This window comes from Arabidopsis thaliana, chromosome 3 (genome assembly GCF_000001735.4).
Source record: "Arabidopsis thaliana chromosome 3, partial sequence".
In the NCBI taxonomy this organism is placed as follows: domain Eukaryota; kingdom Viridiplantae; phylum Streptophyta; class Magnoliopsida; order Brassicales; family Brassicaceae; genus Arabidopsis; species Arabidopsis thaliana.
Window position 1 is genome coordinate 1,464,194 of NC_003074.8, and position 27,646 is coordinate 1,491,839.

The 27,646-nt window shown below is 35.1% G+C and overlaps 6 protein-coding genes and 1 non-coding gene across 11 annotated transcripts; 6 read left to right on the forward strand and 1 right to left on the reverse strand.

The window, feature by feature from the left end:
- The first annotated feature begins 2,289 nt into the window (after positions 1 to 2,289).
- On the forward strand, positions 2,290 to 4,207 carry AT3G05170 (Phosphoglycerate mutase family protein). Its single transcript, NM_111390.2, has 2 exons — positions 2,290 to 2,992; positions 3,524 to 4,207. Exons 1-2 carry the CDS (start codon positions 2,545 to 2,547, stop codon positions 4,024 to 4,026), a joined length of 951 nt encoding a protein of 316 aa, NP_187168.1. The 5' UTR covers positions 2,290 to 2,544; the 3' UTR covers positions 4,027 to 4,207.
- AT3G05180 (GDSL-like Lipase/Acylhydrolase superfamily protein) lies at positions 4,205 to 6,431 on the reverse strand. Its single transcript, NM_111391.4, has 5 exons — positions 6,081 to 6,431; positions 5,519 to 5,719; positions 5,246 to 5,412; positions 4,802 to 5,072; positions 4,205 to 4,650 (listed from the first exon to the last, which is right to left on the reverse strand). The coding sequence occupies exons 1-5, from the start codon at positions 6,334 to 6,336 to the stop codon at positions 4,406 to 4,408; spliced, it is 1,140 nt and encodes a 379-aa protein (NP_187169.1). The 5' UTR covers positions 6,337 to 6,431; the 3' UTR covers positions 4,205 to 4,405.
- Positions 4,629 to 4,822, forward strand: AT3G01615. The gene has a single exon (NR_140846.1).
- Positions 6,432 to 6,889: 458 nt separating the features above from the next.
- Positions 6,890 to 11,639, forward strand: AT3G05190 (D-aminoacid aminotransferase-like PLP-dependent enzymes superfamily protein). 3 transcript variants are annotated; one of them, NM_001337569.1, is made up of 21 exons: positions 6,890 to 6,945; positions 7,053 to 7,341; positions 7,630 to 7,728; positions 7,809 to 7,880; positions 7,975 to 8,067; positions 8,154 to 8,291; positions 8,378 to 8,436; positions 8,522 to 8,624; positions 8,703 to 8,891; positions 8,988 to 9,088; positions 9,175 to 9,229; positions 9,316 to 9,402; positions 9,499 to 9,550; positions 9,653 to 9,738; positions 9,833 to 9,886; positions 9,973 to 10,056; positions 10,164 to 10,235; positions 10,318 to 10,398; positions 10,506 to 10,541; positions 10,746 to 10,889; positions 11,188 to 11,591. In NM_001337569.1, the coding sequence occupies exons 2-20, from the start codon at positions 7,264 to 7,266 to the stop codon at positions 10,872 to 10,874; spliced, it is 1,668 nt and encodes a 555-aa protein (NP_001319477.1). In that variant the 5' UTR covers positions 6,890 to 6,945; positions 7,053 to 7,263; the 3' UTR covers positions 10,875 to 10,889; positions 11,188 to 11,591. The 3 variants fall into 3 exon arrangements, with proteins under 3 accessions (NP_001319477.1, NP_187170.2, NP_001326039.1); NM_111392.4 differs by lacking the exon at positions 6,890 to 6,945 and having other exon boundaries at positions 7,063 to 7,341; positions 11,188 to 11,639; NM_001337570.1 differs by lacking the exon at positions 6,890 to 6,945 and having other exon boundaries at positions 7,063 to 7,341; positions 10,746 to 11,639.
- A 1,127-nt stretch (positions 11,640 to 12,766) lies between these two features.
- ATL6 (RING/U-box superfamily protein) lies at positions 12,767 to 14,657 on the forward strand. The gene has a single exon (NM_111393.3). It carries the CDS (start codon positions 13,184 to 13,186, stop codon positions 14,378 to 14,380), a length of 1,197 nt encoding a protein of 398 aa, NP_566249.1. The 5' UTR covers positions 12,767 to 13,183; the 3' UTR covers positions 14,381 to 14,657.
- Positions 14,658 to 15,145: 488 nt separating this feature from the next.
- ERCC1 (nucleotide repair protein) lies at positions 15,146 to 17,849 on the forward strand. 2 transcript variants are annotated; one of them, NM_111394.5, is made up of 9 exons: positions 15,146 to 15,681; positions 16,061 to 16,172; positions 16,259 to 16,362; positions 16,445 to 16,544; positions 16,642 to 16,718; positions 16,823 to 16,922; positions 17,002 to 17,073; positions 17,170 to 17,238; positions 17,316 to 17,849. In NM_111394.5, the coding sequence occupies exons 1-9, from the start codon at positions 15,398 to 15,400 to the stop codon at positions 17,628 to 17,630; spliced, it is 1,233 nt and encodes a 410-aa protein (NP_187172.1). In that variant the 5' UTR covers positions 15,146 to 15,397; the 3' UTR covers positions 17,631 to 17,849. The 2 variants fall into 2 exon arrangements, with proteins under 2 accessions (NP_187172.1, NP_001327616.1); NM_001337571.1 differs by having other exon boundaries at positions 17,002 to 17,238.
- A 6,286-nt stretch (positions 17,850 to 24,135) lies between these two features.
- On the forward strand, positions 24,136 to 27,579 carry AT3G05220 (Heavy metal transport/detoxification superfamily protein). 2 transcript variants are annotated; one of them, NM_111395.4, is made up of 3 exons: positions 24,136 to 24,644; positions 24,754 to 24,829; positions 25,351 to 27,579. In NM_111395.4, the coding sequence occupies exons 1-3, from the start codon at positions 24,615 to 24,617 to the stop codon at positions 26,976 to 26,978; spliced, it is 1,734 nt and encodes a 577-aa protein (NP_187173.2). In that variant the 5' UTR covers positions 24,136 to 24,614; the 3' UTR covers positions 26,979 to 27,579. The 2 variants fall into 2 exon arrangements, with proteins under 2 accessions (NP_187173.2, NP_974226.1); NM_202497.2 differs by lacking the exon at positions 24,136 to 24,644 and having other exon boundaries at positions 24,808 to 27,121.
- The last annotated feature ends 67 nt before the right edge of the window (positions 27,580 to 27,646 follow it).

Sequence of the window (27,646 nt, forward strand, 5' to 3'; positions counted from 1 at the left end):
ACGAGGTAAAGTATTATACATACCTAAAGTCTGTAAAACAAAGGATATTTGTACCTTTTTGTAAAAGAATATTGAAAAAACTGTACCTACATCTGTTTTTAAACAAAGAATGGTTTATAAATGAATAATATATGTTAATGTTTTGTTTATATTATCGGTGAAGACTATATAAATGGGAGTTTGTTGAGAATCGAAGACTATAAAGTTTTAAACGGGAGTTGTGTTAACTAACTCACTTAATAACAAGTAAAGTCAAGCATAGCATAGTGTAACGTGTTTCCAACATAATGATGATGGTTATGATAATTTATTTTGCGTCATATGGTTTTGTATCGTCACGATCGTTGACAATTACATGGATTTGTTTGGGAGATGGGGTGGGGTTAATTAGCATGAATGATTACTGAATTATTAAAGCATGGTGGACAAGTGAGTAAATAAGACCCCATCCTTCTCATATTTTAATCTACCCAATTTGGATGCCCATCCCATGTCTTATCACACGTTTTTTTTTTCTCGTTGGTAATCATTCTCAGTAGCTAAGTTTTTGTCAATACAATATGATAACGAATTGGCAATCGATATCTTCATCAGACACTATCCTTATTACTGCATAGTGTTGATGGGATTGTCCATTTCTTCTGTACCGCCCATACACATTTCGTTGTAATATTGGTTCCTTTTGCGGTTTTTCATGATCGTTAAGCGGGTCCAATTCAGTAGAAAAACTAGGTTTTGTTGTATCCACTATGAATCTTCTCTTGCAGGACCACTTCTGAAAAAATAAATTTACGTTCCATAATTAAGAAGAATATATACAAATTTATAAATAGAAAATATTAAGCATATGGTTTAACCCTTTAGGCTTGGTCATGAACGTAATATTTCTTTGAAATTAGAAAATGGTCTGAAAGGAATCAAGACTGAGAAGGACAAGAAACGTAGACATTTCCACTATCTAAAAACTTGAAGGTTATCAAAATTTATTGTTATTATTTTTCTTGTTATAGGTTGTTGATTTCTTTCAAACGCAACTTTTTTTATATATACCATATTTTTATGGAACAAGACATGTAAGATATTTTGGTAAGCCTAATATATCCCTTTTCTAGAGCACGTACGTAGTAGTGACATGTCTAATGATATTTCTTACAAACGGTACTTTGACTAATTAATCAATCGAAAAATATCTCACTTGTTTCTTGAAAATCTTTTTGTAAAATCATTAGAGACTTTATTTGTATATATCACACACTGAATATATATATATATATATATATATATGTATATTTATGTAGTTTAAATTTTGAGTATGGTAGTGTCTAAAAAGACCGAGATTTTTTTTTTCTTTTTTTTTTTCCCAAAATGTACATTTGGTCTTTCAAAAAAAAAAAATAATAATACCAAAATTTCAGTATATAACAATTTAATCTGTAATTATTTAATGGAGTAATTGATAAGTGATGACTTACTGATTATGAGATTGTGGTGGTCTGTAAAATTAGTCCATATATATTGTAAATTTGTAATGTTTGAATAGCGAACTGTAGTTGAATGTGAGTAAGATCCATAGTACTCAGAGCATAATCATCATTCGACCAAAACTAAAGATTCAGTCAAATTTGTGTTGTATTTATAATAGGCACTATTAATATACACCAAATTGTTATTATGAGGTTACATTTATTTGGGCCTACTAAAATCCAAATAAAGCCCAACAGATTTTGAGAAACTATAAATGAGCTGACATTTGTTTTTTCTTTCATTTATTTTACATGGGCTCATCATCTTGGACTACAAATCTGTTACCGGGCTAACTTCTTTGGCCCATATGAGTGGAACATAAGAGATACGATTCTGTGTTTTTTTTGTCGGCTACGTTTCTGATTTAACATTTCGTTTTTTTTTGGTATTTAACATTTCGTTTGTTGACCGATTAACAAAATAATATTGTTTTTCCATTAACTTCTTTAAATGCAAATAATAATTCGTCAATTAAGAATTATTTAAACAAAAGAGAGATGGTGGTTTGCCACGTTAAAATTTAAACCTAATCCAAATTGACCTTTTAATCTCTGTTTTATTTAAAAAAACATATAATTGTTCTCTAGTGTAATGTAATGGAACAGACGTGGATAATATTTATAATTTATAATTAGTCATTAAACATTATCATATGTTTAAAATTGGAAACATTCGTTGTACGTCAAATATTAGTTGTTATCTTACTGCATAAACAAAAAAAAAGACGAGAAATTGTAGTTTTAAACATTACTTAATTAGTTAAGCTTTAATATTACGTACAAATTTCACTTAACTTAAGATAAAATAAACAAAATTGAAACTGGTTTGGTGCTTAAGCTTGAGCAAGAAGGTAATGCAAACGAAGCACACTACACAGAGATTCTGGATGAAGAACAAATCCACATGAAATTCGATTCTCACATTTCTTCTATTTAATTCGAATTTCAAATTGCCATTTCTCAGATTCCGGGGAAAGAAAAAAAAACCTAGAAAAGTGTTTTCTCCGTTTTCCAATCATCCATGAGTCCGGACAATAAACTGCTTCCGAAGCGGATCATCCTTGTACGGCACGGTGAATCGGAAGGGAATCTCGACACGGCGGCGTATACAACGACGCCGGATCATAAGATCCAGTTAACGGATTCCGGTTTGCTTCAGGCGCAGGAAGCCGGAGCTCGTCTCCACGCTTTGATCTCTTCTAATCCTTCTTCACCGGAGTGGCGTGTGTACTTCTACGTTTCGCCGTACGATCGGACTCGATCTACGCTCCGGGAGATCGGACGGTCGTTCTCGCGTCGCCGTGTGATTGGTGTTCGCGAAGAATGTCGGATTAGGGAACAGGATTTTGGGAATTTTCAGGTTAAAGAGCGAATGAGAGCAACGAAAAAGGTCAGAGAGAGATTTGGCCGCTTTTTTTACCGGTTCCCGGAGGGAGAATCCGCCGCCGATGTCTTCGATCGCGTCTCCAGTATGTTTCACTTCCTTGCTTATTCGAAACTTTCTCATATCTCGTTATCTATATGTACATTGAATGATCTGAGATGATAGTTTAGTTAATTTAGTTAAGCTAAGCATGGATTTAGATCATTCTCTATGATCCTGTCCTGTAGAAGGAGCAAAATTTGAAGGCTTTTGGTTAAGTAGCAGAACAATGACATTAAATCAAATGCATCTGTTAAGAGGAATTGGTTGATATCTGACCTTAGAACCCTTAGATCGATTGGATTTGTGTTGCCATTCATGCTTGATTTCAGGTTATGATCACAGTTTGAGTTTGATACATTCACTGTGATGAAGTCTCTGATTATTCTATTATGTCTTGAATAGAAAAGAAAGAGGTTTTTCTAACAATGAGGAGAAAGTCAGAATTGAAATATTTACTTTCCATCAATCTCTTTTGAAATGTCACGAAAGCAAAGCTTTTCTTCCACCAATCTTTGTGTGAATGAACAACAAGAGATTAAGACATGATGTGGTCTTTTTGCGTGCTGTTATACAGGTTTTCTCGAGTCTCTATGGAGAGACATTGACATGAACAGACTGCACATCAACCCGTCTCATGAGCTAAACTTTGTGATTGTCTCACATGGCTTAACATCGCGTGTGTTTCTGATGAAATGGTTTAAGTGGTCAGTGGAACAGTTCGAGGGACTAAACAATCCAGGGAACAGTGAGATCAGAGTGATGGAATTAGGACAAGGCGGTGATTACAGCTTGGCGATTCATCACACAGAGGAAGAGTTAGCCACATGGGGACTGTCACCAGAGATGATTGCAGATCAAAAGTGGCGGGCTAACGCGCATAAAGGCGAATGGAAAGAAGATTGTAAGTGGTATTTTGGTGATTTCTTCGACCATATGGCAGATTCCGATAAAGAGTGCGAGACTGAGGCCACTGAAGATAGAGAAGAAGAAGAAGAAGAAGAGGGGAAAAGGGTAAATCTGCTAACGAGTTCAGAATATAGCAATGAGCCAGAGTTATACAATGGACAATGCTGCTGATACTATTTTACAGAACAAAAGCATACATGAGAAGAAACGTTTAACTAAAGAATTCAGAAGATTTGATTTTGATAAAAACTTGTACCAATTTACTGATTAAGCTTTCTGGTGTCTTAGTTTGTAGCTTTTGGTTTGTGGAAAAGTGTTGTACACATCGTTATAACACCAGGAAACATTACAGGAAATTTGAAAGATTCATTTTATTGTGACAAAGCATCTATCTTTGTGAAAGAAAATTGGAAAAATGCCTTTTTTTGGAAATGAAACAGTTAAGTTTATGGAAATTATTCATATAATCATAAATAAACCAGTTAACATACAACTAAATATATATGTAATCCATAAAGAAAGTGATAATGTAACTTTCTTTGTTACATTGCTAAAGATTCAAAGATGACGCCGTCTCAGAGTATTTACCGGTGAGAATGTGTAGTGCAACAAACCGATTTGCAGCTTCAGTGTAATGAATGCCGTCCCAGTTAACATATTTGGAACTATCATAACAAGGTTTGGCGGTTATGATCGTACCATTTGATCTTGCTGTCTTACCGCAACCAACCTGATCATCGTAGTTCAGTGGTGGTCCTCCGGTTCCACAACATACCATTATCGAATGATCAAAACCTATTACCATACCAAAAAAAAGTTTCAAGCACTGTTAACTTGCACATAAGTAAGTTTTGGCATTCCGGTTAAAATGCCACCACTAACACAAAAGTAAAAAAATGCTTTCTAATTTGAGTGAACTGAACATTATTAATACTTAGTTACTTACCATATTTGGAATGATTCAGGATGAGGTCGGATTTGATAGAGAAGATATCTACGTATGTGAAACGGGAATTGGGATATTGTTGAGGGAGTTTTTTGAAAAGACCATGAAGCTGCAAATTGAAAAGCTTAGCAGCTTGGTTATGGTCACTGACACAACCAAACTCATCAAGCTTTGATTTGTCTTCCCCAAAAATTGACACAACTTGTGCTAAACACCCAAGTGGTCCTGTGTTGTGTATCCAATAGTTTCTTGCCCCCTCTGCATATAATCTCTAGATAAAGAATTACAAAATGAATTAATAGTATGATGATATCTTATACTCAAATCAAATTCAAATATTTCCCCCAAAAAATGATTATCCGTGTAACAATTAACAAAGTGTCATTTATAGTTTTATTTAAGATTGAAAAAAAAACGAGGATTAAGATTCATGTAAATACTAACCTTTATTCCATCTTGAAATATATCTAAGATTATAGGAACCAGAGCAAGAACTTGATCTACTGTCTTGGTGTAAAATGCTCCGGCAATATCATTTTGTCCGATATCAAACATATACAATCCATTACTAAAAAAATATTCGGACGGTAAGTATCTTTGGAGCTCTTCATCTGACAAACAAAAGAGAAAAAAAAAAGGTACATTGGTCAGTGACTAAATGATTCAACTAAGTCTAAAATGTTGATGAACTTTTGGTATCATTTGCTATTTAGTTACCTTGTTGTATCAATTGAAGGACTTTGGACTTAAAGGTGATGAATTGAGAGACTTGAACACCAAAACCAAAGGGGCTATAGGATGCAGCATTTGCCTTCTGAATCGTTGACGCAGCCGCAGCAAAATTGCAGCCTCTTCGGTAAGTTTGTCGACTTATCGAATCTAAATAAGGCCTCAAATATGGTCGATCAATTGCTTCCACTACAAAAACATATATAAAGCCCACTCAAAAACTTATCATGTAACGAGTTTTATGGTTCATAAGAATCTTTACACCCACAACGAAAATTACATGAGCGTGAAAATCGCGTTATATCAAGATCAATCAGATCATCTTGTAACGTTTTAAAAGTCATGTTATTAACTCGACTAGTTTGTTATAGTTCATGCAATCCAACGCTTCCAGTAAAAACAGGAAAACATGACAACTTTGCCGTTGAACAATTTGTAAAATAATATAAAATCCTATTATTATTTTGCTACAAAAAAAGTCATGAAAACTGAAAAAATAGAGGAAAGATTTTAAAGAATAAAGGAATTATTAGAAATGAAGAATGATTACTTAGAAAATCGACGATAAGACGTCCATTGCAGAATCTTCCGGAAGTTGGAGATCTAAAGAAGGTTATTTCATAGGAAGGTTGTGGAAGGAATCCAAGACCCGAGCTAAGTTCTCCGGTGTCAGAGTTAGAGTCTCCGAAGTTGAAAACCGCCGGAAAGTCATTAGAAATCCGGAAAGAACCGGCGAGAGGGGACAGAGTATGAGAGATGGCTACGAATAGTAATAATCTAAGAAGAGTGTGGAAAAGAGTTTCCATGGCTCAAAACAATATAATTTCAGCCTTATCATTTCTTACATACTATATATACATTATATATTATGGTTTTAACAAAAAAATAAAATAAAAGATAAAAAAAAATATACATCCTTATGTGGATACAAATGTATGCGTGTATACATAATGTAATGAAAGTAGAATGTGAGTTTGCTTGGAAATATAGATAGAAACAAATGATGAAGTCCTCCTCTCGTGACATTTTTTTTGGTTTTATATTCACGGAAACCACATCAATTGCACTATTGTGTCGACTTTACGATATCCGAAGATAAAAAAGCTCAGTATTTGGGTATTAATAATTAACGGTCGTGAGACCCCATTTATATTTTGTATACTGATGGAACTAACCTTTTCTTTTATAATTGCATGAGATGCGTATTTTTTAGGATAGGCCCAATAAGCCTGATAGGCCCAAATAGTTTTTTCGAGGTTCTCTAGTAAAAACATCAATATAGCTGGTAAAATATAAAATGGAAGAAATCAGAATCTCGCCGGGGCTATAGCTTCACCGTGTCGTGTCCTAATCTATTGTCGGGAATTTGAAGCTAAAGTAACATTACAATGAGGAAACCACGAACGGCAGAGATGGTGATTTCCGGTTATTTAACCACGATTCGATACTAGTAAATTGATATTTCTCTTACATTATTTTGAAGGCTTCTTATTTTAATGAAAGTTATTTTTTTTTTAAATAGGTAACACAAAGTTGGCATCTTTTTTTTGCTTACTAAATTCCAAGCAAAATAGAGAAAGAATTGATATGCGTGCAAGTTTCTGTCCAAATTCTTGTCTTTTTTGGAGGTGTGGTGTTGTTTTATCGACACTCCACTTTACACTTCACAAGTCACAACACTTATAACAAAAGTGATCACAGAGGCCAGAGTTGAGAGTTTGACACCGTCATCAATGGCAGAACCGGAGGTGATTCACTCATGGTCTGCACCAAGATCTCTCAGCACCAGCCTCATGTACTCCTTTGCTCAGGTACTATACCCAACTTTTTCCTATCTTCTTGACAAATTTTCCAAGTGTTAACTCTAAAGATTATGATCATCCAAAACCAAATCTCAATTCTGCTTTGCTCGTTTTGTCTCCACTGAGAAAAAATTGAGTACGTGTTAGCTCCAAAGAGTAAAGACTATGATTTATCTAATAAATAACTTGGAAAGTTTGGAAGAACAAAAAAAACATGAGATCCTAGAAAGAATGAATCACTATGGAGATGATTTAGTGTTCTTTTTCTTTGTGATTGATGTTGTATCTATATATCAGAGACTTGACACTGAAGTTGTCGACGAGCCGTTGTATGCATCATTTCTTAAAGCTACAGGTTTTGATAGGCCATACAGAGACGAAGTTCTCTCCAAGATGGTATGTAACTGATTTGCACTTCAGTAGTTAGTCTTTCTTCGAGTACACGAGTTTAATTTTCCCTCTTGTAATTTAAATAGGAGTGCAATGGAGAGAAAGTTGTGAAAGATGTCATATATGGATCAGGATCTAAGAAGTACCGGTATTGTAAGGTAAAAATCCTCTCTGATTGTTTGTTTTGGACGCTTCAAAGTTCATATTACCAAACTTTCTTTGTTGTGTTGTTCTGTTTTTCCCTCTGAACAGCATATCTCGAAGCAGCGGCTTTTCGGTTTGCCAAGTGAACTGATGAGTAGAGGAAAGCATTTCATATTAATACGAAATCCTCTTAACATATTGGTTAGCTTTCTCATCAAAGACTGGTTCTCTGCAGATTTTTAGCCAATGTTTCATCTAAAGTTCTTCTGTGTTTATTCGTTTTGCAGCCTTCCTTTGAGAAGGTACACCCTCCATCATTTCTCGAATTAGGCTTGGGGGAATTAGTGTCGATATACAGTGATCTCTGTCAGATGGGAACACCACCAGCAGTCATCGATGCGGATGAGCTTCAGCGAGATCCCGAGGTTTTGTTTCTGTAATATTTAAAACAGTAAAAGTTTCACAAAGATGTCTTTTTCTCTTACATATTATTCCAACCATATCCATGCAGACTACACTTCGCGGTCTTTGTGATGATTTGGAGATTCCATTTCAAGCCTCTATGCTTAAGTATGGTCCTCTCCTAGGAGACACTTAAAGTTTGTTTTATATCAAAGCATTAAGTTTCACTTTTGTTTGTTATGTTCTCTTGAAGATGGAAGGCTGGTCCTATACCAGAAGATGGAGTATGGGCACCATGGTGGTACAAGAGTGTTCACGAATCAACGGGTTTCTCATCTCCAAAGAAGTATCCTCGGGTAAGGCTCTTGTTTCTTGTGTGGTTAATAATTCTGAATTCAGTCTAAGATGTGTTTGGTATTGTTCTTTTCCTTCAGACATTCCCTTTGTCGCATTACGATTTGCTGGAGCGAAGTCTACCGCTTTACAACATTCTCAGGAGCCACGTGAAGCACAGTTCCTCCCTCTTGAGTAGTCCCTTGCCTCCTCCTAGTCTCCCAGTTCCTGAAAATGCAAAACTTCTTGCATGGGTCGGTGACGAGATTTTGCCTCGTGAAATGGCAAAGGTGTGCTTGAAATGTGGAAGAAAACTTAACAGCTCACTGTTTGTTGATTTGCATTTTGAACACTGATTATGTTCTATTTCTTCTTATTTTTGTAAGGTTTCTGTTTTTGACTCGGTTGTTCAAGGCGGTGACTCTGTATGGGAAGGACTTCGGATTTACAAGGGAAAGATATTCAAGCTTGAGGAACATCTAGATCGGTAAGAACAGTTATATCCAGAAACCAAGAAGCAAATAACAGAGTTTTCTAAGCAATCCTGTTTTATATGTTGGAATCTTGGGTTAGGTTGTTTGATTCAGCAAAGGCTCTGGCTTTCGATAATGTTCCAGCGCGTGAAGAGGTAAGCATCTGATGATCGTAGTGCTATGTTTTGTTCTGTTAAAACGACGTTACCACGATAGCTTTTTATTGTGGCATAACATGCAGGTAAAAGAAGCAATCTTCAGAACTCTTATAACCAATGGTATGTTTGACAATACACATATCAGGTTGTCTCTAACTCGAGGCAAAAAGGTATTTCAACTTTCTTCGACACCGATTTAAGAAACTTCTGTTTTCATTTAGACCATTGATTAGTCTAAAGAAAATTGTGCAACTTGTTTCTTTAAGGTTACTTCTGGAATGAGCCCTGCATATAATCGATATGGGTGCACTCTTATTGGTAAACCTTTCAGCTTTATGAGAACAACCAGTTGTGCTAATATGATTACCTTGGAGTTTGGTTTACATGAAAGATTTGTGTTCTTTCTTTCAAATAATGCAGTGCTTGCCGAATGGAAGCCTCCGGTATATGACAATGAAGGTGGAATTGTGCTGGTGACTGCAACCACACGCCGCAATTCGCCTAATGTATGAATTTGGTTCCACATTCTCTTCATGTTACAACATAAAAAATCCTTGTCTGTAAAATTGTTGGTTTCTAAAATTCTTTTTGTTTTGTCAGAATTTGGATTCCAAGATTCATCACAACAACCTTCTCAATAACATACTAGCAAAGGTACTGTATTCAAAATAAGAGAGTTCAAGAAATTGACATTGTGTTTTTACTATGAGATTAATTTTCTCTGCAAATGGAACAAACAGATTGAAAGTAACAACACGAATGCTGCTGACGCCATTATGCTTGACAAAGATGGTTATGTGTCTGAAACCAATGCAACCAACATTGTAAGTAACCCTTTGATGATTTATCCGCAGGATTTTATTTCGATAGATTATTAAGAGACTATATATAGAAGCTAATATTGTCAACAAATTTACTTTATGTTTGACAGTTCATGGTGAAGAAAGGCTGTGTACTTACTCCTCACGCAGATTACTGTCTCCCTGGCATAACCAGAGCAACTGTAAGAGAAATTTTCACTTTCTTTTATTGAGAATTTCTATAAACAGGTTTTTTTATTGCTTTTCTCCTTCAATTTTTAAAAGGTAATGGAACTTGTGGTGAAAGAGAACTTCATCTTAGAAGAAAGAAGAATCAGTCTCTCCGAATTCCATACAGCTAATGAGGTTCTTTCAGCTTACAACTTATCAGTTTTTAAGGGGTCAAATCGAATTATCTGTGCCTCTCTCTTTCTCTACAAGTATCTAACAATAATAGTTTTGTTTTTTTAAAGGTATGGACAACAGGAACTATGGGAGAACTAAGCCCGGTAAGTACAGAACAGTCTCTAGTAGCTTGTGAATAAAACATCCTCAATCGTTCTCCACCTGAATGTATAACATTCACTAATTAAAACTTTGAATAAATGGAACTTATATCTAAAGTTCGTGATGAAATCTTCAGGGGATCTTACTTAAACCATATGAAAACACTAAATCTTTGAGCATAGTAATATCCTGTTCTTTGGTTACAGGTTGTGAAAATCGATGGGCGTGTGATTGGTGACGGCAAAGTTGGACCGGTAACGAGAACACTGCAAAACGCTTACAAGAAACTGACAGAGGATTCAGGTGTGCCGATACCTACTTATCAAGAACCCTGAAATACAAAACCAGAGGTAAGTTACTGAAATATTAATATATCTGAGAGTAGTATATATCAAAATGTTTGGGTATGATTTAAAAATGGTAGCTTAGCAAATACAAGAGTAGATTAAAAATCATTTAACTTTCACATGATTCAAGTGGTCTTTATACCGTTTATTTAGGATTTGGACACGAGGGAACTTAATAATAAAAAGCATTCTACTCTCACATGATTCAATTGGTTTCAAGGAAAAAACATGAAGCGTTTACGTCATCTTTAATAGAGCCAGTTCCTTTCACATAAGTGTAGAAGCTCTCTTTCTTTTTCAGGTGATACCAATGTTGTAGGCTTTGTAGCCTTCTTGTAGTCGTTTCTTCTTATCTTGGCACAAAACGGCGAGGAGTTTTATGCATGGTGATGGAAAACTGTGTGTAGTTAAGCTTGTCGAGTAGACTTAAATCAAAGTCAGCATTTGCTTATTGGACCAGACGTTAGAAGTAAGACCATAAATAAAGCCACCACTCGAGCTTTGATTCTTTTCCTTTTCTCAAAAGTTCAGTTTGTTAGTATTATTTTTGTTTTTTTAAATAGAGAGATCAATTATCTAATTGCAATTTGCAACCTTAACATGAATATTAGAAAGACGAAAAAGAAAAAGTAGAGGTCGAGGGAAGTGAACAAGAAAAAGAAGACCATTAAGGAACGTTGTTGAATTTTTAATGGATTTTTAACTAGCTTTCATCATTCACGTGAAAGATTCAAGAGATTAAAAAATGAAGGCTATATTTTCGTATCTTAAAAGTCTCAATTAAACAATGTTTTATAAGGCTGTAATCTTTTTTATATTTTGAAGTTTGATACAAACCAGTAATCACTAATCAATTACATATCATGAAAGAATAATAATGAAAACGATGGTGTATATCAACTTTGACTTATTCAATTTTTCTTTGAGTTAAAAGTTGGAATGAATCAAATTAAAATATACTCAATATTATAGATCCTTTATTAAAAAAATCGCATTAAACATACTTTTCAAATTTAGTGAATAATATATGTTCCATTCATCTTTGACAAAATGCCAGAAAGATGAGAACTATAGAATTTCCAATGTATTTTGAAGATTACTTATATTTATTGATGTGATAATATATGCGATAGGGTTTCGGTTGCCAACGGTGGCAGTTATCTTCCTTGATTATTTTTAACTCGCACGATTCAGGGCCAGAGGGGTCCAACGTTCGCTTAAAGTGTTTGCTTAATGGGAACCGAATCATATATTTATAAAAACATTCCAATTACTTCTTTTTTTGGTTTTAATGTTAAGATTCAAAGGCATAACTTGCTTATGGTCTAAAAAATTTCGTTTTATTTCTATTAATTTGGGAACCTGATTCTGTTGGAGATTTGTCGTCTCTTTGAGTTTCTTTTACTTGAGTGGCAAGTACATTTCTGATATTTCTTTATGACTTCTCACTTTTCTTTATCACAAGATATTTTGTTGATGAAAGAGTTTTTTTTTTTGGGTAAGGAAACATGTAAATATTTTAGTGAGTCCTCATGTTGGCCGATAGCCATATATATAAGAGATTCTGATAAACCGTTGAAAACTTTAACCCAAAAACAAAAAGTCCTTTCTGTGACATCGAAGTGAAAACGATAATAAAGAAATCTAGCATAGTTTTGGACCCAAGAAAACGTTTTACTCTCTATTTTGACACCACACAAATAAAAAAATATGTCCCAAATGTTAGCTAAACATAATTAACTCTCGTTAAAACAAAAATGTGATGGTTACGCGTGAAAATGGATGATTTATGTATTTGTGATTATATTTCCAATATTTTGCTAGCCTACTGAAAAGTTTAACGAAAGCAATGGATAATGGAAAGATTACAAACTTTTATATTCGACATAATTTTACCAATTAGGCAACGACTTTCATTACACAAAATTGCGGAAACTATACAAAATTAGCCATGGATAAAAATGGAAAATAACAAACCGAAACTTGGCTGTAACAAAATCTGTTAGGGATGTTTCATAAAAATATACACCAAACTAATAAAATTCGAAACCAACCAAATGATAAAATTTTGCCTATGACCAAAAAAACATAAATGACACAATGTGAAAAGAAAAACATATTTGTTGATTGGAGGAACCTTCCTGTTGCCACGTGGAACTTGAAGTTTGACACAATTGCTGACACCACTGTACTACCTATCTCTTCTTTATGAATCTTCAAATGTCTTTTTTTACGCTATAAACTCACTTTCTTCTCCTCCAAGAGCCAAATAAACACACAAAAAAAAACTCAAAATCATGAGAAGCTCCGATCATATGGCGTTTGCCGGCGTTTTGCCGATTGTTTTCTTGCTTATATTATCATCAGCGGATCTAGCAGCGAGTCAATCACAGCCCGGTCCAACAAATCAACCGTATAACTACGGCAGACTAAGTCCAGCCATGGCAGTGATCGTCGTGATCCTAATCGCTGCTCTCTTCTTCATGGGCTTCTTCTCTATCTACTTCCGTCACTGCTCAGGCGTACCAGACGCCGGTGTTTCTCCAGCTGGTGGAGCTAGATCCAGAGCAACCGTCAACGCGGCGGCGCGTGGTCTCGACGTTTCAGTTGTCGAGACTTTTCCTACGTTCTTGTACTCAGATGTGAAAACGCAGAAGCTTGGTAAAGGAGAGTTAGAGTGTGCGATATGTTTGAACGAGTTCGAAGACGACGAAACGCTGCGTTTGCTTCCCAAGTGTGATCACGTGTTTCATCCGCACTGCATCGATGCTTGGCTCGAGGCTCACGTGACTTGTCCCGTTTGCAGAGCGAATCTTGCTGAACAGGTAGCTGAAGGTGAGTCAGTTGAACCGGGAGGAACTGAACCGGATCTTGAATTGCAGCAGGTTGTGGTGAATCCTGAACCGGTGGTTACTGCACCGGTACCGGAACAATTGGTGACTAGTGAAGTCGATTCGAGGAGATTACCTGGTGTACCGGTGGATCTTAAAAGAGTTAAATTCTCGAGATCGCATACGACGGGACATTCGGTGGTTCAACCGGGAGAATGTACCGAACGGTTTACTCTTCGGTTACCGGAAGATGTGAGGAAGAGGATAATGAAGGATTGGAAATTGAACCGGACGAATAGTCTTCTGGTTCTTCCTAGAGGAGGGAGTTCGAGGAGAGGTAAACCGATTGACCGGTCAAGGGCTCGGTCTGATCGATGGTTGTTTCGTAAAACGCCTTCGTTTCTGTGGAGGAGTCGTGATGATGGTTCGATTAGGTTAGGTGCTACCGGTAGCGTTCGAGCCAGTGCTGTACCGAATTCAACCGGTAGTGATTCGGTACGTGCAGGAGACCGGTGGGCTTTTCTTAGAAACGCGTCGTTTTTGTGGAGGAACTCTTCGGTACATGTGCCAAGAGGAGGAGTCAATAAAGACGGCGAAGGAACTTCGGTTAAATCGACCGGTGCAAGTGGCTCAACTAGCGGTTCGGTGAGATTACCGGTTTAGTTGACTTTTCTTTTCTCATCTTTTTCATTTGTTTTTGTTTGGGATTGTTGATAAATACGCAAATACATTTTCAATTTTTTAATTGAATTATCCTTGTTTTGTTTAAAATTCTCTGTAACGTACATATGAAGTCAGATCGAAAACGGATTCACTTTTGAAAACTAATGTATAAAAAAGCTTATAACAAAACAACGGACAATGATGTGAGGTGCGCTGTGGTGCAGGTGGGTTTCTCGGTTTTTCAATATTAAAAAAGTCGTATTCGTGGACAAAGAATATAGCTATCCGATCCCCTGATAAAATATATGCTAATAGAATATAGTTTTGTGTTTGTCGCTAAAAATATGCTAACTGTTCAATTATGTGTTTGGTTTATAACCAGAGTTTTACTTCCTAGTTTATACACAATATTACATGTTCTAAAAAACACCGACTACGCTTCACAGAAAGAAATCCATTTTGCGGATGCATTTTGAGAAAAATCTTTAGTCAAAGTACTACTATTTAGAATTATTGCATTTTCCAAAAGAAATAATATAATTTCATGCAAAATTGGTTATATATGAAAATTATTGACCGCCACTAGGTCTCCAGTCAGGTCACGGATCTCATCGTGTATGAATTATCATGAGTCAATTTCCATCCAGAAGGATTATCCCTTAAAATAAATATTAGTTAAGGGATATATGTAACTCTATGCATTTATTTCGCTCCGTTATATTACATGCTGTGTAATCACATGTATGATGTAATCTATGCATATATGTAACTCTAGATACTTTAGACAATTGGATGAAGACTGTCATAGTGTGCAAAAATACTGGTTTTAATTTGTTTTGTCGTCTCGTCTCGTCTATAATCTTAAGACACGTGTTACGTTGTATCAAATTTACATAATTAATGGGCTTTAGGCTTGAACAATTAAGGCCCACAAAAGCCTGTTAATCCCATGGGAAGTTGAGGACGAGAAACAGAGTCCGGGAAAAGAAAAAAGAGCTCTCGGAGATTCAATCACTCATGGCGAACGAAGACGACGACGGTGAGAAATCCAGAAGTCTGCACCAACAGATTGCTAGAAAACCCAAAACCCAGATCGTGATTGGTGTGCCATCGTACCAGGAAGTTTTGGAAAGCTCACAGACGAAGTCCACGCCTCCATCTCTCTTCAAGCCTTCCCAGAGTTTCTCTCAGGCTTTCGCTTTCGTCAAGTCGTCCGACGTCTACTCTCCTCCTCCTCCTTCCTCCGCAGCCGCCTCTTCTTCTCAGCCGTCGGGCGCTTCTCAGGTGCCCCACAGTTCAAGGTGTTATATATTTGTTTGACTTACCTTTGGAATTACAAAGTTTAGATTAGTTTGATGAAATTAGTGCTGCAATTCCGAACATTTCTACTGATTTTTACCATTCTTCTGCAGTGATGGTACGAAAGTCGAATTAGAATTGATATCTCTATGAAAAATGTGATTTTGGTTTTGTTTATTTCCTGAGAAAGAATGAAATTTTAGACTTGTAACTTATGTAGCTTGATCATGTTTCTAAAGATTGAGGTTGAAAAGTCGGAAACTTAATGTTTCTTACTTCATCTTCTTGTGCCAACAGTCAGATTCAGTTTTCTGATTAGAATGTTACATACATACTAAATATCCACTTATTTTTGTTGGGTGTATGTTTCTTTTGTTGTAGCCAAACGCATCAAACTGATGGAGCCTCATCTTCTTCTACTCCTGTAGCCACTGGCTCTGTACCATCAAACACAACTCAAAATCGTAACGCTATTCTCGTTAGCCATCGACAGGTGAGGAGACTTAAACCTCCATGATTCAATTTCCATCTTCTTTGGAATTCGTCTGACTTATATTTGTTGGATAACATTGATGGTAGAAAGGAAACCCGCTTCTTAAACATATCAGGAATGTGAAATGGGTTTTCTCAGATATCATTCCAGATTACGTGCTTGGTCAAAACTCTTGCGCTTTGTATTTAAGGTGAAACTCTGCAACTTCAATTTTCCATCAATGTGTTAAAATTCACAAAATTTTCACACTAGATACATCTGATTTACTGCAGCTTGCGGTATCATCTCCTACATCCGGATTACCTCTATTTCCGCATTAGGGAACTACAAAAGAATTTCAAGCTAAGTGTTGTTCTTTGCCATGTCGACGTGGTAAGTCTTAAAACCATATTTTGATGCTAAATTTCTCTCTTTTTCAGTTACATTGCATCCAGTGTTTTCGTTTATGTACTATGATACTTATGCACAGGAAGATACGGTGAAACCGTTGCTTGAAGTCACAAAAACCGCTCTACTTCATGATTGCACTCTATTGTGTGCCTGGAGGTCTCTGTCTATACATCAATCTAGTTATTTGCATCTCATATGAAAACACATTTCAAGCACTCTGCTTCTCGTTGATACCACTTTCTGTGTGAATTCTCTTGCAGCATGACAGAATGTGCCCGTTATTTGGAAACGATAAAAGTCTATGAAAACAAACCTGCAGATCTCATCCAAGGCCAAATGGATACAGATTACCTTTCACGGGTATGGAAACTCTTTAGGCTGGCATATTGATTTTTTTTGTCACTTTTGTAAATTCTCACTGAGTTTATGATGTTTGCAGCTAAACCATTCTCTTACAAGCATTCGACATGTAAACAAGAGCGATGTAGTTACACTTGGTTCTACATTCGGGGTTGAGCTAAAAAGACCTTATGTCCAGTTATTGTGAATTTATGATTTTTATGTTTCAAACTAAAATTGGAAACCTCAAAAATCATGGTTTATGCAGTCTCTTGCTCATATAATCGATGCATCCATGGAAGATTTAGCACGTTGTCCCGGGATTGGCGAACGTAAGGTACATTCTCCTCTGTCTATAATTGGAAAACTCAACAATCTTGTGATAGAAGTCTGAAAATCACTGTAAAACCTCAGGTGAAGCGGTTGTATGATACATTCCACGAGCCTTTCAAGCGTGCAACTTCGAGCTACCCGTCTGTTGTAGAACCACCAATCCCGGAAGCTCCAGTTGAGAAGGATGTGAACTCAGAGGAACCTGTTGAAGAAGACGAGGATTTTGTGGAGGACTCGAGAAAACGCAAGAAGAAGGAGCCCGAGCCCGAGAAAACTGTGAAGACCGCACTCTCTGCTGTTTTTGCTCGTTACTCTGATAGACTTAGCAAGAAAAAGGAGAAACAGAAGGAGAAAGATACAACAACGGCGTCAGATGCTGAAACCCACCAAAATTAACACGGTTTTGTTCCTTGGGTAAGGCCATGGTGACCACATTCCTAGGATTGTAACTTAATGATAATAAAAAAGCTTTACTGTGTCTAATTTGTGTGATCTCTACCATAGAATTGGTTGGTTATTGAAGCCTGCGTGTATAAATTTCAAAGGGTTGTTACTACTTTGTTATCTTTTTTCTTGGTCTGGGCCATGTGCAATAGTATTATAAACAAACAAAACAAATAGGCCTGGGACGGCAAAAATAAGCTAGAGGCTTGATATAGTTAGTCCAAGCCCATGATCTAAAATTGTGTTCGAATTCGATTTTAAACTTTGATGATTTCCCCGTGGACTAAGGTGAGATAAAAACTTTCATATACGATGTGGTAATCAAAGAAGACGAGCTAAATATATTAGTTTGGTTTTGAATTTAGTAGATTTAATTTTATTAATTAGGTTTGATGATTAATACTCTAGTTTGTGAACAAGAATTAGGTTTGTCTGGTTTGGTTTGCTTTTGTATAGAGTGCGTGTTAAATGAAATTCGACCGTTTAGCAGCTTTTTGCAAATTAGATATTTAAGATTTGTAGTTTTTGTTGACATGTTTCAAACGCGTTAGTCAATGTCTTGTCCAACATAGACAACAAACACTTGAACTTTGTGCACCACTCTTTGCATTATTAACAACTAAAATATTACTTTATTTTCTTTTTATATATAAAAGAAAAGCTTTCGGTGTAAATGGTTTTAAATTGCAATCGACAAAAAAAGTAAAGTTGCAAAGGACTGGTAAAAGAAAAGTGCAGAGAATATTTCAAGTGTAAGTGAATCGGTCATGAGAGACATGGGTAAACAAGTAAATAAATAACCTGATAAAGTAAAAGCTTCATTTTTCGTACAATAGTTCTGATCAACCAAAAAGATTGCTGGTCCATTCGTTCAGTATTGTTGATATCGGATCGAACTAACATTTAGTTACTAAATTTTAGTACTAACAACTTTTTCTTTAGAAAAAAAGTTTAGAATAACTAATTAGTTCCTTATGATTATCTAGAGGACTTGTTACTCTTTTGTAACATATATAACAACCCTGCATTTAAATATTGTGAATGTGTGTATATATGTATGTGTGTTTAATGAAAGAAAATCAAGTTACTGAGGATGTTGGAACATGAGGGGGACAAAAGTGAAAGTCTATGATGGAGGAAAAGAGAGATCAATAATTATATTTTAAAATCAGGAACCTATATATTATAAACACAGTAATATACATGAATTTGTGTGTATGTAAACAATGTAATGTATGTGCAGTTTTTGGAATCTGACTTCCCTCTTTTTCGGACGAAAGCAGATGTTTCCTTCTGCTTCATGTCTTTGCAAACCCAATAAAGTATTCTCCTTCTCTTTTTCTTTTCTTGATCCTTGGGATTTGCTCTCTTTACACTTTTGTTTTCGGTTTTGCCCCAATACTCTTCTTGTCTTGTGGATTTTACCCTGTAAAAAACTATCAAACGGTCATGATTCTAAAGTTAAACCGTTAGACCAAAACGACGTTTTGGTACCAAGAAATAAAATCGCAGTTTGTTTTTGGTTAAAGCTTGATGAAACACGAGACTTTGGTTTCTGTATTGTACAGAGTTTGTTACTTTGTTTCAACGTCCATATAGTTTTTTTATTTGGAAAAAAATAATGATTTATTCCAAAAATAAAATTGTAAAAACACTAAAATGAAGCAAATATATTCATAATAAAAAGAATTAAACTAAATAAGTATTTCTCATCACCTAACTTTCATGCTATTGCTCGATGATAGTCGTTACCAACCAATTTTATGGCTTTAACTCTTTTAGGTGAGAGTATTGAATACAAATTGCAAGATATTTACTTTTGCCACTTATAAAAACGTTTATGAATCATCTAGATAGTTTAAGTTCATATGAAGTTTCTCAGATAATAGAAACTACAAAACACTAATCAAGATAAATAAAATAAAATGAGAAGACATAAAATAACATGAACCACAAAAATCACCATCTTATCATCAACATTCAACAAGAATGAGTCATTTGAAATAAAGATATTTTAGTGATTTGTCACTTAAGGGTAGGTGTCCTTGCAAGTGAGGGTATATATGTCTATTGCACACATATGTACACCCATATAGATTCAAAAGTTGATGCATTTGTACCTAACCAAACAATACAATGCTCTCTTTAATTATATATATAGATACATTGATAGATACCATAGAAGTGTCATAATTTATGTACTCTAAAGTTTGTGACCCAATTTTGGATATGCAGTCCAAAAGCCTCCAGCTGTGGACATCCTTCTCACTCTCTTTTATCTTTTACCATAGTTGTTAATCGTAAAATGTTCTATTAACAGATTCTTTCAATATATATAAACATTCGGATTTAAGTGATAAAAATGGGAAAAGTATTATTTTAAAAATTTGTTGTCTTTAACACGAATCTAGTTCGTTTGCAATGAAAATCAAACATATTCTTGAACTTAGATTAATTGATCTACGCCTTTCTCAGGTTCAATTAATGTAAATTACCATTACATGCGCGTCAACCCAACCAAATTATATTATCTAAAGTTATTTTGATTAATCCAAAAGACTAATCATGCAATAAGACATATAATCAAAAAGCTAGTGAAATTCATCCAGGTTTACGTAAGTGTTAAAAATGTGTAGACTTAGATCATCTTCTGTATAGCCCCATGATATAAATCAAAAGTTATGTTCAACTTTTTGTGTTTTCACATTATCATAATTTATTAAAAATTCGGATTCATCAAAATATAAATATCGTTAGTCTTTGTCAAATGATCAGTAATTCATATATATATATATATATATGGTGTCAATCTCTATATATGTTGGGGAGTGATCTTTTAATTTTAGTCCTCTATTTGTATAATAAAGAATTGTAATATTATGTTTATTTTTTTTGTTTTTTTAAATTAGAACTTGTAAAAACGTGAGACGAAAATGTTCAATACATACATGTGTTTCATGTCTGCAATTCGATATATAGTTTCATTGCGAAACTTACTTCTGAGAGATACTTTCAAAAGATGAAGTCAAAGGTGTTGACAAATTTGCTTTTTATAATTTGTTTTGAGACTTCGACTACTAACAAACTTCGTCTGTATTTTCACACGTATCTTCCCATTCGTCATTTGACCTTCAAAATCAAACCTAACACGTGATACATTTAGCTCTTGTGTTTACTCTTTTTTTGTTGGTTAGTATATACAAATCCCTATTTTTCATGAGATCATATAATCATATTATATCAATTATCCTTGTTTATTAAAAAAAAGTATGTACCAGGTTATGGCCGGTTAATCTTATTTGTAAGAAACATATTTGTTCATCATTATAACTTAACTGAATATGGATCGTGATTTAAAACAGTTGATACTTACTTGAAAATATTTTGCTATTCTACTAGGCTTGCTAATCAAAACCTGCAGTATCTGGAAGCATGGTTAGTACGAGAGAAGATAAAAGCTGAGCGCAAGAATCAAATTTTTGTCAAATAGTTTGAAGAACTTTTGGATTTTTTTTTGCAATAATAATAAAAACACCTACTAACTTCATATGTTTTTTTTTGTTACACAGTTTTTAATTACGAACAATGTATATGTTTCTATAAAAAAAAATGTTTGTATTATCGGTTCCGAAATAGCTTTTAGAAAATGAATTTTACGTGTCAAACAAAAATAAAGTGATTTTTTCTCCTTAAGAGATATATATTTTTGCGTAATAATTCCAACAGTGTTAAAGGTGGGCGACTAAAGTATATAAGCACAAATTTCAGGGACACTTTTTTTGGGTTAATTATGTGGACGATTATTGTATCTGAGCACACAGTTTAATCGAATGTTTGTATAGTATTTTTATTGACGTAAGCAAAATGCCAAAATGGTATGGTATATATGATCATTCCAACTCTACGTGCATTAACAATAAACATGTAAGCAATTACCACCATAAATGGATTGATATATAGATATTCATTTTCAAAATACAGAATTTGGAAATTGAGAGGATAAAATTTTTAATTACTGCAGTGGATTTGTGTAGAGCACTAGATGAGAACATAGGTTAGGTCCAACGTCTATAAAGCAAACAAAGTTCATAAAACAACAGTTTGATTTGGATACTCATTGGCATGTGCTTCAAAAATACCCCACATCTTATAATGGTTCCAAAACATTCACAATTTTATTGATTAGTCAAAGGTGTATAGTAGTGGCGTACTAAAAGCAAATAAAAATATCATTTTTATGATAAATTCTATGGAAACCGAACCACAAAGGAAAAGTTAAAGCCTAGTTTCCTCTTAAAAATAAAATAAACTGTAGAAATATTTTAGGAACATAGCTATGATACTTTCAGTATGAATATTATCTTTTAGGGACTAACGTGTGTCATTTTTCTTTTGTCTTCAATTAGATTTAATTCAAAGATACCTATAGCTGAGCTTTTAAAATCTTTATAAACTGAGTTATACGAGGTAAATAGGACCCAACGTTACAATTTTTCTTAACGAATTAATTCTAACGTTCTCTTATAATTATAACAGCAATGAATTTGAAGTTTTGAACAATAAGAATAAAGTAATTAAAGAAATAACCAAACTGATATGTGACAAAAGAAATTAAACTGACAGCAATGTTCGTCACGAGGTTGGTTTTCTTGATATAAGACGAAAAAACAACAGAGAAAGTTAATAATTTTATCTATAAAAAAGAAGTGTCTAAAATACCTCCGAAAATGATTGCTCAAAAACCCTTTAAAACAATGCTAATATTTATCCCATCTTTTTCTCTTATATATTTAGCTTTCGTGGTTTTCTTTTATTTTCTTTGGTCTAGCCTTTGTTTTTAGCTTTCGTGTTTTATTTGACTTTTTTCGGTCGGAGAAAAATTTGACTTCTTAAGGTTCCATGGACCGACACCATGTACGCGGTTCAATTCGATGACATGTGAATCTATGCAAGCTTAGTCTGTGTAATTTGTAATTGTAGGTTCGTAGAGTATGTGAGATTCGAACTATGAATAGTTTTTTTTTTTTTTTTTTTTAAACTTAAATCAGTTGATTTTAGTTATTTTCCAGATTTGTCACTTTTTGTATAATCTTACCACAGATCCTACACGTGTATTCATTCTATCTACCTAACGCTTACTCACTTAGTGTGGGGATTATTTTAATCTTAGTAACTAAACTCAGTCAAAGTCGTATAAAATTTAAAGCTGCACTATGAGAATTAAAATAACAAGCACAAAATATCAGTAGTCTATTTATTTTCTTATGGAAGAAATTAATCACTTACTATTATCTCAGTGAAGTGGTGCACATGCGTCACATGCATTAGCAAGTAAATCGATTTTATTGCTAACATATAAACCCACAAAATATTTCAACTATACAATTAAATAGTTCATTAATAATTGATATAAATCGGAACTAATTGGTGGTTGAAAGCTGGCCCAAGAAAACTCTATCTATCCTCCACAGCAAAGAGTGGAAGCGACCTACCTGTCTTATGACCCATTAAAACCCCATTAACATTATTGTACCCTTTCCTGCTTATATATTTCGATTTAAATTCAATTATACGTTTGTTATTGTTTAATTTTCTAATCGAGTTTTCTAATCGAGTTTTCAAAAGATTTGGTTTGATACTACTAGTAAATTTAATCGAATTATACAATTTTTTAACTAATTGAGCTAACCACATTATGTTGACAATCTAACAGTTTATGTGAGACTTTTTAGTATATCGATGGTGTATGTTAAGTATTATACGTAAGATCTAGATCGCATAATTTAGCATTATAGGAGTCTTTAACTAATGTTTAAACTCACTACCTTACAATGTTTGCGTAAGTGATGTTGTTAAACAAAGTCCATTTTGGTGACAAAGACGGTTTCTTGCTTGCGATTGGATCCTAAACCCTCTCGTCAACGATCATTAAAATCATTGATCACAAATCATAATTAATATCATGAAAATTTCATATTACTATCAGTGTCATACGTAAATTATTGTAGTGATCGAAGTTTGCAAGGAAATGATATATGCAATGACCAATATTACTTATTAGAGAAAATTCAATGTCTAAATAATTGTTAGCCTTAATCAAAATATCTGGAGAATTACTTAACACGTCTGTCTATTAATATATGGATATAGACATTTGACAAAATGCGAATAATAAATAATAAATCTTCAATAAAAAAAAACACACGAGATGATAAGAACATGACAAACATAAATTATTGACCATATTAATTAAAGTTGATTTACATATAAACCACACATTAGATATACGAAATTAGGAATAATAGCAAAATAAAACAAGGAAAAAAAACAAAACAGCAAAGTATTTGTAGTTAAGGAACCTTAAATATTCGAATTAATCGTATTCGGGAAGATGAATACATAACACAGCTAAGTACAAAAGACGAAGCTGAGGCTGTACGTTAAGCTTCTTCTTTCCCTCAACTCTGTATCAGAAAAAGAAAAAACATAAAAAAAGGTACGAAAATTTAAAAAGAAGAAAAAGAAAAGATTTGATATTAAAAGTGTCAATTAAAAAAAGATATTTTGCAAAATCAAAGTTGGGAGATTTCCTTGCAAGCTGTGCCACCGCCCTCTCTCTCTCTCTCTCTCTTAGTTTTTTTTACAGACATAGAAATAAGAAACCCTGAAACAGAGATAAAACAAAACACAAGTTTTGAGTGTGTTTTTTCAAGTCTCTCTCTTCTCTCTCTGTCCTTGTTAAACACAGCAACCGCCTTTATTACACAAAACTCTCTTATAATAATCTCTCTCACCATTTCTTCTCTTCTCTTCAGAAGAAAGAAAGAAACTCATAAAGGAGAAGAAATAAGAGTTTCTCTGTCTTAAACTCATTCATTCTTTCTCTCTCTATAACCAGAGTTCTGTCTGTGAAAACACACAAATCTAAGAGAAGTTATGAATAAACAAGATGTTATGAAACTTCAGGTATACGTCTCCTTCTCTTCTTCCTCTGTTTCTTCAAGCTTGTGTTTGATGTATATATATTATTCATGAGCTAATTTTTTGGTCGGATTTGTTTTTTTTTTTTCTGCAGACTTGTGTTCTGAAAGTGAACGTACACTGTGAAGGGTGTAAGCATAAAGTGAAGAAACAATTGCAGAAAATCGAAGGTCTCTTCTTGCTTTCTATTTGGTCATCTCAAAATTGTTCATTTTGTGAAGCTTATTTTAAAACATGAACACAAAAGTCTGAAATTTATGAATTGGGTTTTTCTCAGAAGCTATGGATCTATGAATAATGATTTTTAAAAACATTATCAGCTCAAATATATAGAACTTGTGAAATTTATGAACTGTGTTGTGTTTTTTTTTTTTTTTTTTTTATAAATGTTTTTCCCTGTTTTGTGAGACTTTCATCTAAAAGGTTACAAGTTTTCCAAAACTATAGAGTTCAAAATTTTGAGATTTACTATCTGTGTGTCCTCCATTTATGTCAATTTCCCAAAACTATATGAAGAATTTTTTAATCAGTTTGGAATAATCTGACATAAAAAGTTCCTAATTTTAACCATAGAGTCCAAAGTCTTGAAATTTAACTCATGAGCTGTCCATTCACCAAAAATTACTCAAAATTATGTTACTTTCTTGAGAAGACTCTGACTTCTGGTTTACTTGATATTCCTTGATTTCAGGTGTTTACTCTGTAAAAGCAGATGTAGAACAGGGGAGAGTTACTGTTACAGGGAACATTGACCCAGCTCTTCTGGTTAAGAAACTTAGCAAATCAGGCAAACATGCCGAGATCTTAGGCGGTGGTGGAGGAGGAGGCGGCGGAGGTGGAAAGGGGTTTCCTAATCTGAATGGGCAATTTGCAAATCTCAACATGGGTGGAAACAATAAGCCTAAAGGTGGAAAAGAGAGTAACCAAGTCAAGGGTAAAGCTGGTGGTGGCGGTGGAGGAGGTCAGAATCATGGACATGGTCAGCCAATGCAATTGAATCCTCAACAGATTCAACAGATGATGATGATGAAGGCTGCTCACGGTGGTGGTGGTGGTGGTCAGATGAAGATGCCGCCTATGGCAGCTAAGGATCAGAAGAAGTCAGTTAAGTTTGCTGATGATGAAGACGATGAGTTTAGTGAAGATGATTATGATGATGAGGATTTCAGTGAAGATGATTATGATGATGATGAGTTCGATGATGATGAAGATGATGATGATGAGATGGGTCATGGTCATGGACATGGAGGAGGTGGGGGTAATCACATGCCTCCTAATAAGATGATGATGCCTAACAAGATGATGCCTCAGATGGGTGGTCATCATGGTAATGGTGGTGGACCTAAGGGTCCCAATGAGATAATGATGATGATGAATGGGTTCAAAGGCGGAGGCGGTGGAGGAAAGAAAGGCGGTGGTGGCGGGTTTGAGATTCCGGTGCAGATGAAGGGAATGGGTGAGGGTAAAAATGGAAAGGATGGTAAAAAGGGTAAAGGAGGAGAGAAGGGTAAGAAAGAAGGGAAAGAGAATAAAGGTGGGGGCAAAACCGGAAAAACAGATGCCAAAAGTGGTGGTGGTGGCCTTCTAGGGTTTTTCAAAAAGGGTAAAAGTGGGAACGGAGATGAGAAGAAGAGCGCTGGGAAGAAAGATGGCCATGGGGGTAATAAGGTCAAATCTCATGGTGGGGGAGGAGGAGTTCAGCATTATGATAGTGGGCCTAAAAAAGGTGGTGGTGGGACCAAAGGAGGAGGCCATGGGGGCCTTGACATTGATGAGCTCATGAAACACAGCAAAGGAGGAGGAGGAGGAGGTAACAAGGGCAATCATAATCATAGCGCCAAAGGGATTGGTGGTGGCCCAATGGGTCCAGGCGGTCCGATGGGTCCAGGCGGTCCGATGGGTCAAGGTGGTCCGATGGGTATGATGGGTCCAGGTGGTCCGATGAGTATGATGGGTCCAGGCGGTCCTATGGGTCCAATGGGTGGCCAAGGCGGCTCTTACCCAGCGGTTCAAGGCTTGCCAATGAGTGGAGGTGGAGGATATTATCCAGGGCCGCCTCAGGCAAGTCAGCAAATGAACCAACAACAATATATGCAAATGATGATGAACCAACAGCAGCAACAACAACAACAACAACAAGCTGTAGCTCATGGTGGCTATGGCGGTGGTCACGGTGGCGACATGTACCATCCGATGATGTACGCTCGGCCTTATCCTGCAGTTAATTATGCTCACCCTCCACCAATGCCGCCTCCTCACTCGGATTCTTATACTCATATGTTCAGCGATGAGAATCCAGGTAGTTGTAGTATTATGTGATCATCTTTTGTAATGTTATTTAGAATATGGACATGTATGCTTGTCTTAGTCTTATGTTTTTTTTTTTGGGGATGTCCTTATCTTTTTTACTTTGGAGGATTGGAAACAAAATGTGCTTTAATTTTGTTAGTGGAATGATGTTTATAATATCTCGATTTCGGAAAAAGAATGGTTATTGGTTATTAGGTTGCAGAAAAAGTAGGATGTATGTTATGTAGTGTTTATCTTAGTGTGAAAAGGATGTTGCAGCCGCCTATATAGTAGGTATAACAGCATTATCATTTATGATAATCAACTTGTATAGTGTGCCACTACTGTTGTGTGATCACACCATATTAAATTTGACCCATAAAGTACCAACCTGGAGACTCATGTGTTGATTATGATGTTTCGAAAGTAAAATAATCCAAAAAAGTGTGGAGAAAACTTTGAGAACTATCCATTGTGTTCGACCCAGTTATTTTCGAAAGGTCAAATTAGTGTATGATTCGAGAAATCACTACAGTTGTTTTCACTAGTAAGTTAGTAACCGTTGTGTCTCTTATCAAAACTTGAATTCATATTTTGGCCAATATAGTACAATATTGCAGACAATGTTTCCATTTACCACTCCTTTGCCAATGGGCTTTTTTAGAGTAGCACAAGTAATACTTTGGTATAATCTATTG

Coding starts and splice junctions, on each gene's coding strand:
- AT3G05170 (NM_111390.2), top strand. CDS start 2,545: ATGAGTCCGGACAATAAACTGCTTCCGAAGCGGATCATCCTTGTACGG. Junction 2,993..3,523: donor TGTCTTCGATCGCGTCTCCA/GTATGTTTCACT, acceptor GCTGTTATACAG/GTTTTCTCGAGTCTCTATGG.
- AT3G05180 (NM_111391.4), bottom strand. CDS start 6,336: ATGGAAACTCTTTTCCACACTCTTCTTAGATTATTACTATTCGTAGCC. Junction 5,720..6,080: donor TCTTATCGTCGATTTTCTAA/GTAATCATTCTT, acceptor ATGTTTTTGTAG/TGGAAGCAATTGATCGACCA. Junction 5,073..5,245: donor TATTTCAAGATGGAATAAAG/GTTAGTATTTAC, acceptor TTCTTTATCTAG/AGATTATATGCAGAGGGGGC.
- AT3G05190 (NM_001337569.1), top strand. CDS start 7,264: ATGGCAGAACCGGAGGTGATTCACTCATGGTCTGCACCAAGATCTCTC. Junction 10,057..10,163: donor AAACCAATGCAACCAACATT/GTAAGTAACCCT, acceptor TATGTTTGACAG/TTCATGGTGAAGAAAGGCTG. Junction 10,399..10,505: donor AATTCCATACAGCTAATGAG/GTTCTTTCAGCT, acceptor GTTTTTTTAAAG/GTATGGACAACAGGAACTAT.
- ATL6 (NM_111393.3), top strand. CDS start 13,184: ATGAGAAGCTCCGATCATATGGCGTTTGCCGGCGTTTTGCCGATTGTT.
- ERCC1 (NM_111394.5), top strand. CDS start 15,398: ATGGCGAACGAAGACGACGACGGTGAGAAATCCAGAAGTCTGCACCAA. Junction 16,173..16,258: donor TTCTCGTTAGCCATCGACAG/GTGAGGAGACTT, acceptor CATTGATGGTAG/AAAGGAAACCCGCTTCTTAA. Junction 16,545..16,641: donor TTCTTTGCCATGTCGACGTG/GTAAGTCTTAAA, acceptor ACTTATGCACAG/GAAGATACGGTGAAACCGTT.
- AT3G05220 (NM_111395.4), top strand. CDS start 24,615: ATGAATAAACAAGATGTTATGAAACTTCAG. Junction 24,645..24,753: donor AAGATGTTATGAAACTTCAG/GTATACGTCTCC, acceptor TTTTTTCTGCAG/ACTTGTGTTCTGAAAGTGAA. Junction 24,830..25,350: donor ACAATTGCAGAAAATCGAAG/GTCTCTTCTTGC, acceptor CCTTGATTTCAG/GTGTTTACTCTGTAAAAGCA.